We start from the raw sequence: 16,269 nt of genomic DNA on the forward strand, positions 1-16,269 counted from the left end.
GGCTGCATGGAGTAACGATCCCAAGGATCTGAAGACTCAACAAGCATTAATTGTTTTGGTTTATCAGAAGATCCCTGCAAAGTTTGATGCTCAGCTGTTCATTTGCTCTAAGCATTTTACCGAAGACAGCTTTCAAAATCTTGGACAGTTCAATGCAGGATTTGCTAAACTTCTTTCCCTGCAATGAGGGGCTGTTCCAACCATAAGGCCATCACAAGCTGTAAGTGTTATTTTGTCACTAAGCTGTTGATAGCAATACTAGCAAATCTATGGTGACCAGAGTTGGGTTTCTGAAAAGGAGGACACTTTTTTGGGGGGGGGTCTGCAGGGTCGCTGACTGGACCGGACCGGGCATTCGAACCGAGCCATCAGCTCCGGGGCTGGTCCAGAAACCCTGACGGACTGGAGCAGCGAGCCAGCCTTACCAGGCAGGCGGGGGGTAGCACAGGGCCGTCGTTGTCCAGGCTACTGTCACCGGGTCGGGTTCGGTCGCTCTGTTTGCTTGGTATCCCGGATCAGCCCCGAGGCTGACAATTTTATGAGAGTGTTGCGCATAAATCAGGTGTTGAGCCCCGCTATCTAATACAATCTCCCTTCTGCTCTGAAACAAAGCAGAACATTGTCTGTCAGTCTCTTTGAGTAATCCCCAACTAGGCTTGAGCCTCTGTGTATTGATGCCAGCAGCAAGAAAGAAGGCCCTGATTGGATAACATGCAAAAATATGTCACTTCCAGTGGGGCTAAGCCTCTCAGCGGGGTCTATGGAGTGGGACATGAAGCTGGCTGCTCGATGCTGATTGGCAGAACCTACTTTAGGGTTTTTGACTGGCAGTGACCAGAAAACGGGGAGGTTTTCCCAATGAGACTCAGACGAGAGAGGTAAAAGCAATCATTTGGTATTTGGTTTTTGTGCTGTACTCTTGTCATGGTTTCTAGAGTTTATTATTTCAGAGTGCTTCACAGCAGCTGTTTGTTGTTGTTGTAAGGATGTGTTTAAACATTTGCTAATGCAACAATTCAGGTTTATTTAAACATTGAGCCTCTTTTGGGGAGCAACTCCCACCGCTGCAGCAGACCTAGTGCTAAAATTTTGTTAGTGCTCCTTTAAAGGTTGCCTGTGGCAAAACTAATAATAGAAAAAACATCCTTGGGGCTTTAACTCATCCAAGTAGCAAGAGATTTTACATGAGAACAGGAGCCACTGAGCACAGTTGACAGGAAACAAATGGCCTACTAGGTTGGAATCAGGAAGGAGGTGGTTAACAGGCCAGGTGAGTGAGTCCGTCCGTCCGTCCGTCCGTGCGTCCGTCCATCCGTCCATCCATCCGTCCGTCCGTCCATCCATCCATCCGTCCATCCATCCATCCATCCATCCATCCATCCATCCATCCATCCATCCATCCATCCATCCATCCATCCATCCATCCATCCATCCATCCATCTTTCCTCCTCAAAGTCCCGGTATGTAACTATTGTAACTATTTTGACATGGACAGAATTGTAATGTTTGATAAAAGCTCCTTTAATGGCAATTTTCTCACATTGGTAGCACTATGGAGATATAAACTAAATGAAGAGGGCTTATTTGTTGCCAGTTTAGCGAAAGATCTCGATCACTGCAGTTTGCTAAAGTGCAATACAAAGCCCTAAGCATCTCATAACAAAAAGTACTTGACATTAAGGAACATAAAAATGCACAGAGATGATGATTATTAACGAGAAGATGCAACAGGGGAAAATATGCATTTGTATGTAGTTATATGTAAATCTAAGAGATATTAAAGTGATAATATGTCATATACGCTGGTAGGCTGGACTACACCACTGGTAGTGTATAAACAGAATATATGGGTTTTTTAGCTGCAAATGTTAAGTATTTTTACTTTGATTTAGATGTCTGTCAATGGCCCAGTAGGGCTGTGGTTGGTGATGTTAGATTTAAAATATTTACATACGCCAAGTGCTAAAAAGAAAATTGTCTTAAAATTAGTCACAGAATTGTCTTAATTAAAATCATCAAAATTTCTATAAAAAAATCAAAATCTAAACTAACCTGTATGTTTGACTTTGCTTAATTTGGAAGTGTTGTGCTGCCAACCAAGGATAAAAATTTTATATAAATAAATACAAGTAATTAAAACAAAACATTACACTTTTTTTAGAGTGTCTTTATTTGAAATTTCTTAGCAAATGTATTCATATTCAAAGTCAAAACATATATACAATTTTTACATAAAGTGCTGGATATTGATAAAGAATGTTAGAAAAAATAAGTGCATTTATCAGCACACAGAATCAACAGATAAGCAAAACAGATAATCTGAAGTCATGAAGCAAAAAATCTGGACTTTATGAACAGTCAAACAACATAATTTTTCTCTTAAATCTGTACAATGTGTACTTTGTTGTGTTTATTCTGAGAACATTGAAACTCCTTTACTGCCCTACTGTATACATGTATAACATCAAAATAGACCTATGATATAAAACGATAAAATCACCTGGACCTAATTGTGTTGGATTTTTTGTATAGTATTTAAAAAAAAATTTCAGAGAACACAATAAAAAAAGGTGTTTTTTTTTTGGTTGTTAAAACTTTAACCTATCATTGAAACCAACTGCAGAATGGCAATAAAAAGTGTTTCATTTTGTAAATGTTTACACAGCACATTCTTTTAACTGTTTAACATAACCATCTGGGCATGTTAAAATTGTAGCTTTTCAAAGAATGTAATTCAAAACAGGCTTTATTTCAGGCTATTTAAAGTTATTAGTTCAGATTTACTAAAGATGCCAGTTATGAAAGCAACCAAAGATGTAATATACTAAATGCCCTTCCTCAGTAACTCTGCATTTAGGCCAGACTTAAAGCTGCTCTATACATCATAAGTAAGATGTTTTTTTGTTAATCTTACAGCTGCAAGAACAAAATTACATAATTTTTTTTCTTGCAGCCCCGTCCGGTTGGTTCTTGCTGCTTGACCTTGACTTGCCTGGACAGAACTTCCTTATCACAGCTTGTGTGAGAACAACTATGTGATGGGTCATTATCTGGATATGCGTTGTTATGCAGAAAAAGCCGGTATGATCCCCCTCCCTTTTTTTAGGTCAGACGTGTACTCCTTTATTTCAGGTCCAGCAATCAATACATGGAAACTATTGTGATCAAGCTTCCTGGAGAGGTAGCGAAACGTCTTCAAATCTTGGAAACCAAGTCCAGTGGATTGTTTTTTAAACTTTTACGGAATTGTGATCAATAGTTTGAGGATCAACTGGTAGAGGTGGTGAGAAAATATGAACATTTGTAATATACATCTTCTAAATACATAATATAAACCAATTTGTTTTACTCTTCTTAGTAATCTGAAAAGAATGGCCAGTCTGGCCCTGTGTTGCTGTTGTTTTTTCACAGGCGGGTTGTAAGCTACTGTGGATAGGACATTCTATGAGTTTGACAGCTGAGGTTCTTATTACCGGTAAGTATATTCATCAGAGGCAAAACTAATCTTTTTTGGTTCTTGTTGACTCGAGAGTACGAACAAACTGCTCAGCTCTCATTTAGTGTAGCGGCCTAAACCATAACAGTTATGTGACTTTAAGACTAAAAGTAAGGAGCAGAGATTTTAAAGTAACATGCAGATGATATGTGCTGTCTGCAAAGGAGCACCAATATAAGCAGTAATGGTGCATTAATGTTATGCTATAGTTACATACTGTCTTAGCTGTAGTGGAAAAAAGAAAAACTATTATGTTCAGATAATGTGGTGCGATGCTTTATTCTACTTGAATTGACAGTCCGGAGCAGTCTGATAGATAGCCTATGTTTACCAGTAGTAAGGGTGGATCAGGCTGTGACAGACCAGGTGCCACTGAGCTGCTTACACTCCAAGCTGGAACTTACTTATGGTTTGCTCACTGCAGCATAAAAGTGTTGTGTGGTTTATAAAATTCACTTTTGTTCTAAGAATGGTTTCATAGAAAACAGACATCGGAACAATACTAAATGAAAAGTCCGGCACATTTTAAAATGTCAGGAACTCAGACTGTGCATCACCAGAGTTTTTCGAGTGATCTGTGGAGCACTGGATTTGTACTCTACACTTGAAGTTCAGCTTCTAAAAGACTTGCAGTATGGGGCCCTGAGTCGAGTCTGATCCCCCCCACTCCTGTGTCTGACACAACTGGTGAAGAGCTAGGGGTTCTTATGGTGAGAGAGGACAATGATGGGGTAAAGGTGGGTGTCATAGCTGACGGGGTAAATCCTCTGTTCCTGGCTAAAGGAGAATAAGCATATTTGGGGTAGGAAGGCTTCCTGATCAATGTTGGCACTCGTCCAGGCTTCCTCGGTGGAACAGTCCGAATGCCTGGCTGAGCAATTCCGGTTATGAGAGGTGGTGGGTACATCAGAGAGCTTGACTCTGTAGCAAAGTCCTCATGGCCTCCTTGAAGCTCCTCATCAGGGAGCATTCCAATATCAGAAAATACAGCAGCAAGAGTTTGAAAGCGGGGTTCCCAGTCTAAATGCAAACCCCAGCTGTAGCTACCATCAAGGGGCTCCTCAAGGCAGACAAGTGATGTCAGGGAATCTGCAGAGACTTGAGCCATGGAGAGGGGGGCATACCCTTTTGCCCCCATGGACTCTTCTAAATCTCTCACCCTGAGAACAGCAGGCAGCAATCCCTCCCCTCCTCCCTCCTCTTTGAAATGGTGGAGACTTTCTGTGCTCGCTATGCCCTTGGATAAACATTTACTAAGAGATGAAATATATTCTGGTCCTACATCAATAGAGTGGCAGGAGATGTTGTCAACTGGTAAGATTGATATGGGATACTTAGGTTTCTGCATGTTCAAGTCATCTTTTTTATAGCAGGGAAACTCATTAATCCACTTAATTTCCTGGTCTTCAGCTGTCTCACCCTCCGCCGATCCACGGCCACTTGAATCTGACTGCATGTATGAGTTAGAGACTTCTCTCTTCGCAACAAAACCTACAGGTGGTGTTAACTCCTCCAAGGAAATTACACTTTGCATCTGGCTGTTGGATTCCCTGGATAAGTCAGTACCATGGTTAAACTGCTCAGTACTGGCACCAGCGTTTTTCAGGGCGGCTTTTTTAATATTGCATCTGAAAACTATGCCTCCAAAGATGACAAGGACAAAAAGGAAAAGAAGAAGTGACACACCCAAACTAAGTATGTGGGAATCAAAATGAACCCCAACTAGGGCTTCAGCTGAGCTGGAGATATTCACAAAAACCAGGCAAGTTGTGGTTCTAGAACCCAATTTGGGACTACCTGCAGACACAACCAGTTCCACTATATCTTTGCTGGCATGGCTGGCTTGTGTGCGATACACAGGACCAGACACAAAAATAGCTCCAATTGTTTTGTTAACTGAAAAAAATGGAGATGGCGTCAAAAGCGAGTACTCTACCAGCCCATCTACCCCTCCATCATGGTCCATTGCCATCACGTAACCAACTGTCTCCCCAGTCACAGTGTTTTCTGGAAGAGGGAAGTGGTACTTTTTTTGAGTGAAAATGGGACTAAATTCATCCATTCCCTTTATTGCCACTTGGACTTTCACCGTTGCGGATTTGTCACCTTTGTCTCTGGCCTCCACTACAAAGCAGTATTCAGTCTCACGTTCGTAATCAAAAGTTTGTCTGGTGAGAATGTCGCCAGTAAGGCCATCAATGGTAAAGGCGTCCTTCCTCTCTGGGCTTCTGCTGCCATAATCCATGAAGCAAGAGGACAATATTGAATAGGTCAGCTGGCCATAAGGACCTGAGTCCTTATCAACAGCCTGGACAGAGCATGTATGCGTAAATGCTGGGAGGTTTTCCTGCACTGAACATATAACTGTCGGGAACATGAAGTATGGGGTGTTGTCATTCTCATCCAGAACTTCTATCGAGACAACTGTAAAAGCCACATTATGGTTTTCTGATGTCTGGTCCCCATCAGTTGCCTTGATAGTGAGGATATATTTCAAATCTTCCTCATAGTCAAGGGAGTGATTGACCACTAAAATACCAGACTGGGGGTCCAACTTAAGGTGGCCTTTACTGTTCCCAGAAATAATTTCATAATTCACAAGGCCATTGATGCCCAGGTCCGGATCCCAAGCGCTGACCTGGACCAAACTGGTTCCTATCAGGACATTTTCACTCACTTGTGTATGGTACTCTGTGCTGGAAAACACAGGAGCATTGTCATTGCAGTCTGTTACAGTCACTTTAACAATTGATGAACTATTCTGGGGGGGTATTCCTCGATCAGAAACACTTACTGTGAGTTCATAATATTGAGTTGTTTCACGGTCTAGAGATTTACACAAAACTAGCCTCCCTACTTTTTTAATTTGATTTTCAATGGTAATCATTTTCTCTTCTAAACAGAATCGTTTGTCTTGATTTCCACTGATTATGGCATAGTCCAAATGGGAATTTGCTGGACTACAGTCTTCGTCCTGGGCAGAAAGAGTGAGCAGGGTTGTTTCTGGAGATGTATCCTCAGGGATGGTGAGTGTGTAAACATCCTGGTGAAACAAAGGCTGATGGTCATTTGAGTCTAGAATCACCAGATCCACAGAGGTGACTGTGGATCTTATGGGATCGCCTCCATCTCTTGCTTCGACCAGAAGATGGAGCAGGTTGCTGTTTGTAATGGTCCTTAGGGGCATCTTGGTGAAAATGGAACCTATAATAACAGAATATGTAAGGGCAGACTGATGTTATTCAGATTATTTAATTTCTTGTTGCACAATACATTTGGCCAAGTTTCCCTTTCAAAAGAGATTTTTAATCTCAATGGGTATTACCTAGTTAAATAAAGGATAAAAAAAAATAAATAAATAAATAAATAAAAATGTATCAATACAGTTTACAATATATCTGCTGTGATATAACAAGATGATTGAGTTCAAATTTTAAATTTTCTTTTTAAGTCTGCATCATTAATGTTATTTCTGTAAGGGTCTCAATCCTTCCCCATCATGTCTTTGGATCTGGTAGGTTTCAACCTGTCCTCCACTTGTTATACAAGATTTTGTTGTGCTTAGGAAATTTTTTAGCTGCAGTCCCGTTTTTTTAAACCATCAAAACAACCCAAACTATTGACACTGTTTGCTCACCATTTAGTGTCCGCATTCATTGAAGGGCATGTAGTAACTTCCTGTTAGATTGTCGCCATAACTATCAGCAGAATGCAGTATTAAGCCAATACTAACTTTGGAAGTCACATCTCTCACCAAATTCTGGATAGCATTTGTAGATCTGCACTACAATACCTGAAAGCTTGTGGCAGATTGTTATTATATTTTAGCGTTTAGCTAATAATTATTATTATTGGCTTAATTAGTATTATTATTTTGTAGTAGCTCTCAGGGAATAGGCCAGCAATACCACCAATAAATCCCCACTGCAAATTATCTTTGTTAGCTTTTTTTCATTTTAAGCGATGAACTGTTGCAGTCTTTAGTTTTAGGCTGCAAATCTCTAAAAAACAGCAATAAACCAAGAAAACCACTGAGAATGTTTAAAGTACAATGATCCAAGGGTTTTTAGAAATTCCACAAATATATGTTGTCAGAGACAAGAGTTCGTATGAATATAGTTTGTTGTTAGGTCTTGTTTAATTGCAGTAGCCTGTCAACTCTTATAATTTATATATTTATTACCTCCTCTTTTCAGTCACTTTGTCACTCCTTATTCTGTGTTTGTCTATTTAGCATTCTCTTACTGAGACATGCTCTATGTTTTGTTCTCCCCATATTGTGGTTCCTGTATTTTTACCATTTGCTTCTTTTAATGCATTTTTCCTCATTTAATGTTCTCAGTTGTCTCTGTTCTCCGGTTCTGTTAATAAATCTCCCTGCGATGTTTCTGAGCCTGATAATTTACAGTTTTTTTGTTAGTTGTTTTTTTTATTTGGACATTGACATATGTTCTCATTATTGGAAACCTTTCAGCAACCTTTATTACTGGAAACTTTTTGGCATTCAATGTAGCTCCTTCCGATTGGCCGCATATGGGTCCTATACAACACTTGGGATACAAGAGAAAGTATTGGACTGAAACTTGATAGCAACAAACGCCGAAATGAGTCAGATTGGAACTGGCCAGAGAAGATCATAATATCCACAGTGCATCCCTAATTTAATAAGACGTAGATGTTCATAAATGTATTCTCATGATAATTCAGTAAACTTTAAGCATTCGCTATATAAAACTGCGAAGAAGTAACTGGTAAAAGTCTTATAAAGAGTCTAACTGAGACTAAAAGGACACATTTTTGAAAACTGTTAATTTAAAACACTGCATTTAAATAAATGTGTAGATTATCACTGGGTTTATTTTGCTTTCAAAGAAAAAAAGAGAATGTATGGCTTTGCGTTCCTGGAGTTGCATCAAGATTGCAGAAGTCATTGCAGTGCAACCTCATGTCCTGTGAAAAACCTTCCAAATGAATACCATGTGCGGACTGCAAAAGCAATTTTCTTCTGGGAGAGCATCAAAGAGTTTCTCTGAAACATTTCTTATTCCACTTCACTGCCACTTAAACTTGCGTACATGATGAACACATGCCTCATGGAGCAGTACCTTCCACTGAGGAACACATGAATGCAGAAAAACAAAACGTTTGTTGGGACAGAAAAGACTGTGTTTGGTTTATGGATGTAACCATAAACTTTTAGTTATTGTTCAAGGACATTTCTATTCATGGGCCTCTTCCTAAATTAATACATATCATTTTCATTGCACAATGAACTCGGGGCAGAAACATAGTAGCATGAATCCTCTTTCTACTAAACAAAGACAGGCCAAACTGAAGAAAAATAGATGGTTTTAGTATTTTTCATATTTTTTTTAAAGGTGGAATAAGACCAAAGCTAGATTTTCTAAGATACTGTATCCCCACAACTGCCCTTGGCCCTTAAATGTTTTTGGTTTAACAGTTTGCAAAGACCTGAAAATACACACACTAGATAATATGCTTGTGTACCCATTGGTGTTGAATACTAAGCTGCTCACAACTGAGAAAGATTGACATAATGTCAGAAACTAAATGTATAGACAAATATGACAAATCAAGTGCCGAAAAGTTACAGATCTATACAGATCTATATGTTTATAAAACAGAAATTACGGTTATAAAATATATTGTTTACCATTGTCTGGATGGATATAAAAGGCATTAAGAGGAGATGAAAGCAGTCTGTAGCTGATCTTGCCATTGAGACCAGAGTCTTTATCATCAGCAGCAACGGTCACAACTAAAGTGTCTTCTGAGGCCAGCTCTGACACCTCTACCTGAAACAGAAAATATACAACGGAAATAAAATAAAACGGTCAATATAAAATGTTCCAGCTTCTAATTAAGGTTTGTCAAATACTATAAAGCCTGGGTCATTACCAGATTGGAAAACTAGGAAATAAAACCAAATTTCCAACATGAAACACAGTAATGGGTCATTACTTAATCACTGTGAAAGAAAGAATAGTTAAATCTAGTTTAGCTGTTGTAAAAAAACAAACAAACAACAAAACAACAACAACAACAAAATCAAGGCAATCAAGCAGCATCCAGGTGCTAGAAATTAGAGGTTTTGTTTTTTTAAACTGGAAAAAGTAAATAAGACATGCATGGTTGAGTTATATCTAGATGGAGAGTGCGTTAAAGTTGTAAATTAACAAAAAATTATTTTATTTTTGACATGTATAGTTTTCTGTGTTTAACTAAAGAGCCATTAAGTCACAATTTATTGTTAGCAAGTGAAAATGATTAGTAATAACTTATCATAACAGAATAAAAACTTAACTTCATGAACCTTATGTTAATCCTGTTATAATCTTTTTTCATACCTGATAGGAGACCTGTATGAAGACCGGAGAATTGTCATTGACATCTAGCACTCGAACCGCAACCTCTCCACTTGTCTCATGGAGCGAGTCTGACGCCCACACTGTCAGAGTATAGTCCGTCTCCACCTCATAGTCAAGAGGTTGAGTCAGCGTGATAGCACCTGTGTAGCGGTCGATAGCGAAGGGATTGCTGGTGCTACTGTTGTCTGAAAAACTGAAGGTGATGGTTGAGCTGAGGTCAACATCATTCACAGACACCTGGGTGACCACATAACCTACTGGTAGATCTGAAGAGAAAATAAACATTATTGTTAAAGATGGATCCAGATTCGTCATAGCTTCAACTCTGTCATTAAACTATTTGACAACAGGTGTTCTGAAAACAGATCAGGCCTACTTTCAGATATATACACGGGCTCCATTGGTGGTATGGCAGGGCTGTTGTCATTAACATCCACCACTTGGACCCTGACTGTGGCGGTGCTACTCAGAGGAGGCTTTCCCCTGTCCACTGCCTGCAGAATAAGCCTGGAATAAAAATGGAATAAAAATGTGTAAAGATTTGATTATGTTCATTATGTTCATGTTTTTGCAAAAGTACTTTTGTCTTTATATCCACAAACATTCCTGTATTTTATGGGCATTTTATGTAAGAGACCAACATAAAGCAGTGCATAAATCTGAAGCAAAAGGAAAATCATCTCAGAAGTTTATTGTGTTTTTATTCAGCTCCTTCATTCCAGTGCAACAACTGCCCATAGAAGACACCTCACTAGTAGAAAGGCCCCTGTGTGTGAATTTACCTCAGTGTAAATTTGCGTTTTTTCATGAACTGAGAGATTTGTCATATAACCTTAGTAAGAAAGTAGCATTATGAAGGCCAAGGAACACAGGTGAGGGATAAAATGATTAAGAATTCAAAGTAATGTTAGGTCATAAATAATATCACTAACTTTAAACGCCTCATTTAGGAGCACTCTTAAATCTGTTATCTGACAATGGTCAGATAATGTTACAACTGCAACTCCTCTGAATTGGTTTTCAAGAGAAATCATGATCACCGTGGAGGTGTTCATAAAGCCAGAGCTAAGGTAAAATAATATATTAACTATAAGTCTTGGTTTCTACAAATATGACCTTATTGATTGGAACCCAACCTAAACTTGAAAATATATGTTTGCTAAAGCTCTCTATCTATCTTGTCCTATCAAGAAAGGAAAAGAAAAGGATAGAAAAACAACTTTATTGATCTCACAATGGAAAAATGAACTCTCTGCATTTGACCCATCCCCTTGGGGAGCAGTGGGCTGCCATTGTTTGGCGCCCAGCGAGCATTGTAGGTTAAGGGTTTTGCTCAGAGTGCAGGCTTTTGGGATTGAACCAAGTACATGCACACTCCCTTTAGCTGATTCTGAGTTATTTTACAAGCACAAATGAAAATTCTAGTGTCTAGATGTGGATAGTTGTCAGAAACAAACCCAAAAAGACTTTTAGCTGTAACTAAGATTTTCATTCTACAAAGTATGCAAACACAGTATATTTGTATGGATAATGTTGGTACCTACTTCCAAATGTACAAAAAGGGATTCTTAAATTGTATATTTTATATTTAGGAGAAAAGAAACATGAAACAGACAGAGGCAGTTCCAAACTATAAAAGTCCAATATTTAATACTTATTTTAACATTCAATACTGAGATATTTTTCTTCTTAAATGGAGGAAAGGTTTAGCAGATTCTTGCATGTTTTAGTAATATTTCTTCATTTGCATGTCAATAATTTGTCTTCTTTCTATAGGTTCATACACTTGAATTAACATTTTCTGGCAAGATGTGTTATTTCTGTTTTGATATTTTACCGACCAAATATTTAATTAGCACATATATAATGATTCTATACCTGAGGTGGAGAAAATGGTGGTGTGAGTAGATCACAACATTTGTTCATTTCTTATTCATTTAAAATAAACCACATGCTTTAATGTCTAAAATGTTATTTCTGACCTAGTTCATGCCACTTCAGCTTACTTGTAAGAGTGAGTTATTTCACGGTCCAGCAGAACGTTGGTGGCAAGGATGCCTCTTAGAGAGTCCAAAATAAAAGCCTCATTAATGTTGCCGGACACAATGGAGTACTCGATCTCTCCATTCTCACCACTGTCAGCATCAGATGCAAATACCTGGTTTAAATTGAGGAAATATGAAACAAGACTAATCAAACAAACATTACTGGAATTAACTAAAGGATGGCTGATTTGTACTTACCTGCATGACATAGGTGTTCCGCCCTTGACCTTCCCAAATAGCTGTTCTGTAGCTCCTGAGTTCAAAGAGCGGTGGGTTATCATTGACATCTAGCAGAGTGATGAAGACCCTGCAGTGAGCTGTGTGCAGTCCCGTTTCGGCAAGAACAACCAGTTGAATCTGAGGGCTCACTTCGAAGTCCAGAGAGTTTTCTTTCTGCAATCGGATCTCTCCTAAATCAGGTACAAAAACAGCGATGACCAAAAAGCTGCACTTTAAACAAAATCTATTAAAAAAGCATTAATAAAAAGTAATTCAGAGTTTGCCAAAAATCTATTTAGTACATAGGGTTACCCACAGACTGTATGTATGTAGATTCATTGTTCTGTCTGTAGTTACATGGTGGTATTTAACTGTGCAGACTATTTAAGTGCATTAATAAAGAAAATCATGACCAGTTTAAGAACCAAACCTTTTAAATGTTTAAATGGGCGAGATATTGGCCTTAATGAAAATGGGCCTTAGAAAATCTATCATTGAATGAAGGCCATTAGGGGCTTTTTTGTAGTTTGCTACATCTAAACATGAGGAGGAAGATGCATTTGAAATCCTATGCATAGAGTAATTCTAAACACTGCATCTGAAGCTTGAACTAACAATGGACACAATGATATATGATTGTGGCAGTTTCATACAATGGGAAAACTTTTCTTCAACAAAGCTGGTTTGAGGCAATGGTGAGATGGTGAAGCTTAATGTCCAGAAGACAAACCGGTAGAGGCTGGCAAAGATTTGTGACTAGGAGGTGTTTTACCAACAGAACGACTACCTAAAGATACAGCCACAGTTGTAACTGATATTCATGTGTTAAAATGATCCAGGTTCCAATTCCAATGAAAACTCAGGGGGAATGTTTGAATTCTAACATTCACAAGCACCCTCCACTTACTCCAACTTAGGGAGTTTTGCAGAGAAGATTTGGCCAAACATATGCAAAACTGTTGGATACAAACCCTTAATATTTTCCTGACTTTTAAAAAAAATAAAATGTTGAAACCGTGAATCCATTTTCCTCAATCGTGGAAAAGTATTAACAGGAATGTGTTTGATTACCTTACGAACTTCACCTACATTTACAAGTGTAATCGGACAAAATGTTTCAAAAATGTAAAACAGTATGAACAGATGTTATTTAAAGTTAATTAGAATAAAAGCAACAACAGCAGCTTTGAAAGATGAAAAAGGTTTAAAAGCAAGATTTGAATGTGTTTGTTACCTGTGTAATGATTTATGGAGAATATTCCATTCTCGTTGCCACTAAATATTGTGTATTTTATTCTTTGTCTGCTGTTGGTGTCGTCACTGGCCTCCACCTTTGCAATCCAAGTACCTTAAGCAGCAGAAGGTTAAAATTTTTTAGTTTTCTTTGATTTTTATAGAAAAGTTTGGGCACCAGAGGGGATAAAAGGTACCTGCTCTGCTGTTCTCTTTGACAGTAGCATTGTACACTTTGTTTGTGAACTGAAGTCCTTCATGATCTCCTTTCAGATGAACCAGAACCAGGCAGGTGGTGGTCAGAGAGGGATGCCCTCGGTCTGAGACCAGGACCTGCAGCTTTCTTCCAGAGAATCCTTCTCTTACTCGCCTTCTCAGTGAAATCTCTCCTGAATCAGTGTTGATGTCAAACAGATTTTCCTCTTCAGATAAACTAAAATGAATCGTCCCATTTTCACCCTGGTCAGCATCTGTTGCTATCACTGTCGTCACTGCCTCATTTGGTTGAGTCCTAGTAGAAATCCATGTGTTAATTGGGTTCTGGTCACAGACTGGCATGTTGTCATTCACATCTTGCACATGAATTTTCAGGGATGCCACAGAGCTCAATGGGCCTTGCGAAGAGGCGTCTGTGGCCATAGCTTTGAGGGTGTATTGATCCTGGTTTTCTCTGTCCAAGGACCTCGTAGTGCGAACAATGCCAGTAAAGGGGTCCACTGAAAAGGCCCCATGGCTGTTGTCCTCTGTCAAGGTGAAGGTCACATCCCCATTGGGCCCCTCATCAGGATCGAAGGCGCTGAGCTGCAGGACCTCAGCTCCTGATGGTAAACCCTCACTGATTACGGCATGATAGTTCTCATGACTGAAGGAGGGGACATTGTCATTCTGGTCCAGAAGAACAAGGTGAAGCTGTGTGGTTGAGCTGAGAGGTGTGGGACCTGAATCTTGAGCCTGAATGGTAAGAGTGTAGTTCTGCATTTCTTCCCGATCCAGAACCTGCAGGGTGCTAACCTCACCAGTTTTACTGTTGATGGTAAATCTATCCCTGTAGTCCTCACCTAAAAAAAAAAAAAAAAAAAAAAAATACATAAATATATATATATATATATATATATATATATATATATATATATATATATATATATATATATATATATATATATATATATATAGGAGCTAAATACAGCACAATTCTTTAGGAAAAACTTTTCACAGCCAGAAAACATTTTATGATGAGAAGTAGGTGCTGCTTTTCAACAACCTTAGACAAAAAGTGAAGGATACAGTGGAATGGCTTATATCAAAGTAGTGGTAATGCGGTAGAGTGAGCTGGTCAAAGCTGAACTTTATCCAATTGAAAGCTGTGCAAAAACTTGATATTGATGTTCACATATGTTTTCTCCTGAGCTCTTGGTGTTTTGCTTCAAAATTTTCTTAGTTTAGTCTCAGGTATGTACAAATGGTACAATAAAACCCACTCCTTTTATTCATAAAAACTAACAGTACAGTATTATTATCAGCTTTATGATCAAGTTGAAACATGTGTGTTTGCTACCTAAAATAGAGTAATGTATGGTGCCATTCTCTCCGTGATCTGGGTCAGAGGCGAGAGCTGCATGTATAACTCCAGGAGAAAGATTTTCTGGCAAGCTGATCTGGAACATTGGCTGCATGAACTCTGGAGGGTTGTCGTTCTCATCCAGGACCGAACACAGGACCGTTGCCGTCCCTGACAGAGGGCGAGGGCCGCTGTCACGAGCCTGGACTGCAGACAGGAAGAATAAATTAACACACACTTTTTTACAAGGGAAACTTTAACAGTTCACCAAACAACTGACAGAATGTTCAACTTGGTATTCAGTGTAAAATACTGTTTGTCTTTGCCAACCAAGATATTAAGTGTTTATCTTTAACAGAATTTATGGAAACAATAGCAAAAAATATGTATCAGGACAGCTTTTCATAGCCTAAAATAACTTTTTCCCTGAATATTTTTCCTGCTGAGATAATTGTCACCATACATTTTGGTATTTCCCGACAAAAATTCCTGTGTGATTTTGGCACAACTTCAGCACATTTAGTGTTTCCTGTCATTAGATTTTATTATTGGATTTAATTGTTCATCCTACTGGTGACTGTACAAATATTGTTATAAAACATCTGAAAACGTTTTTAAATCTCTAACAACCTCTGGATGGGGTGAAGGTAATTACCACTTGAACCCACATGAGACTAAAAGCAAACAAGAGGCTGGAGGTTCTGTGGTGTAGTTGGCCATGGCTGGATCTACAGTATACAGTTCAACACCTTTAAAGTTCCTTTATTATAAACCAGCCTGTAGCATCGGTTTACCCTCTTGTAGAGGGGTGTCTTTACTGTGGTATGAAAAGGGGTTAAAAATGAGAAACAGATACAAACATGTTTACAGAAACACATCATTTAAAGGATAATGCACGGATAACGTAATAGTAACATTTCAGTCAAAGAACTTTACTCATGAGCAGTGTTGATTCTCAGGCAAAGGGTTAACTCTCTTCTTCTCGAATCTTTAAGATAAGCTCCTCAGTGTTTGAAAAGAGTAGAGTGCTGTACCTCTGAGGATAAAATGTTGCTCCTTTTCTCTGTCAAGGTGGGACGTAGTGGTGATCAGACCGGTATGTGGGTTGATGCTAAAGAACTCGTAGCCAGGGCCTGGCAGGAGACTATACCACACCACAGCATTGTCTTCTGGATGAAGGATACAGGATTTTAAACAGCTTTGTCTTTAGCAATAGACCGATGAATGGCTTAAATCAATCAAGATGCTTGTGTGTCTTATCCCTTGTAGAGACCTCAGAGTATGTTTTATTTTTAAGCAGCTCTTTCTTAAAATCAAAGATCTTGCAGA

At 38.8% G+C, this 16,269-nt stretch overlaps 1 protein-coding gene across 1 annotated transcript in view; it reads right to left on the reverse strand.

The window, feature by feature from the left end:
• Positions 1-2,546: 2,546 nt before the first annotated feature.
• The window catches only part of dchs2 (dachsous cadherin-related 2), a 32,929-nt gene continuing 19,206 nt past the window's right edge, over positions 2,547-16,269 (reverse strand). Inside the window, exons 11-20 of the mRNA XM_038306142.1 lie at positions 15,975-16,109; positions 14,938-15,147; positions 13,580-14,440; positions 13,384-13,497; positions 12,129-12,340; positions 11,892-12,043; positions 10,262-10,392; positions 9,865-10,151; positions 9,171-9,312; positions 2,547-6,700 (exon numbers count right to left, since the gene is read on the reverse strand). Coding sequence (XP_038162070.1) covers positions 4,095-6,700; positions 9,171-9,312; positions 9,865-10,151; positions 10,262-10,392; positions 11,892-12,043; positions 12,129-12,340; positions 13,384-13,497; positions 13,580-14,440; positions 14,938-15,147; positions 15,975-16,109 — 4,850 coding nt within the window. The 3' untranslated portion in view covers positions 2,547-4,094. The remainder of the gene's footprint in view (positions 6,701-9,170; positions 9,313-9,864; positions 10,152-10,261; positions 10,393-11,891; positions 12,044-12,128; positions 12,341-13,383; positions 13,498-13,579; positions 14,441-14,937; positions 15,148-15,974; positions 16,110-16,269) is intronic.

Source organism: Cyprinodon tularosa, unplaced genomic scaffold (genome assembly GCF_016077235.1).
Source record: "Cyprinodon tularosa strain WSP-4 unplaced genomic scaffold, ASM1607723v1 ctg573, whole genome shotgun sequence".
NCBI classification, from domain to species: domain Eukaryota; kingdom Metazoa; phylum Chordata; class Actinopteri; order Cyprinodontiformes; family Cyprinodontidae; genus Cyprinodon; species Cyprinodon tularosa.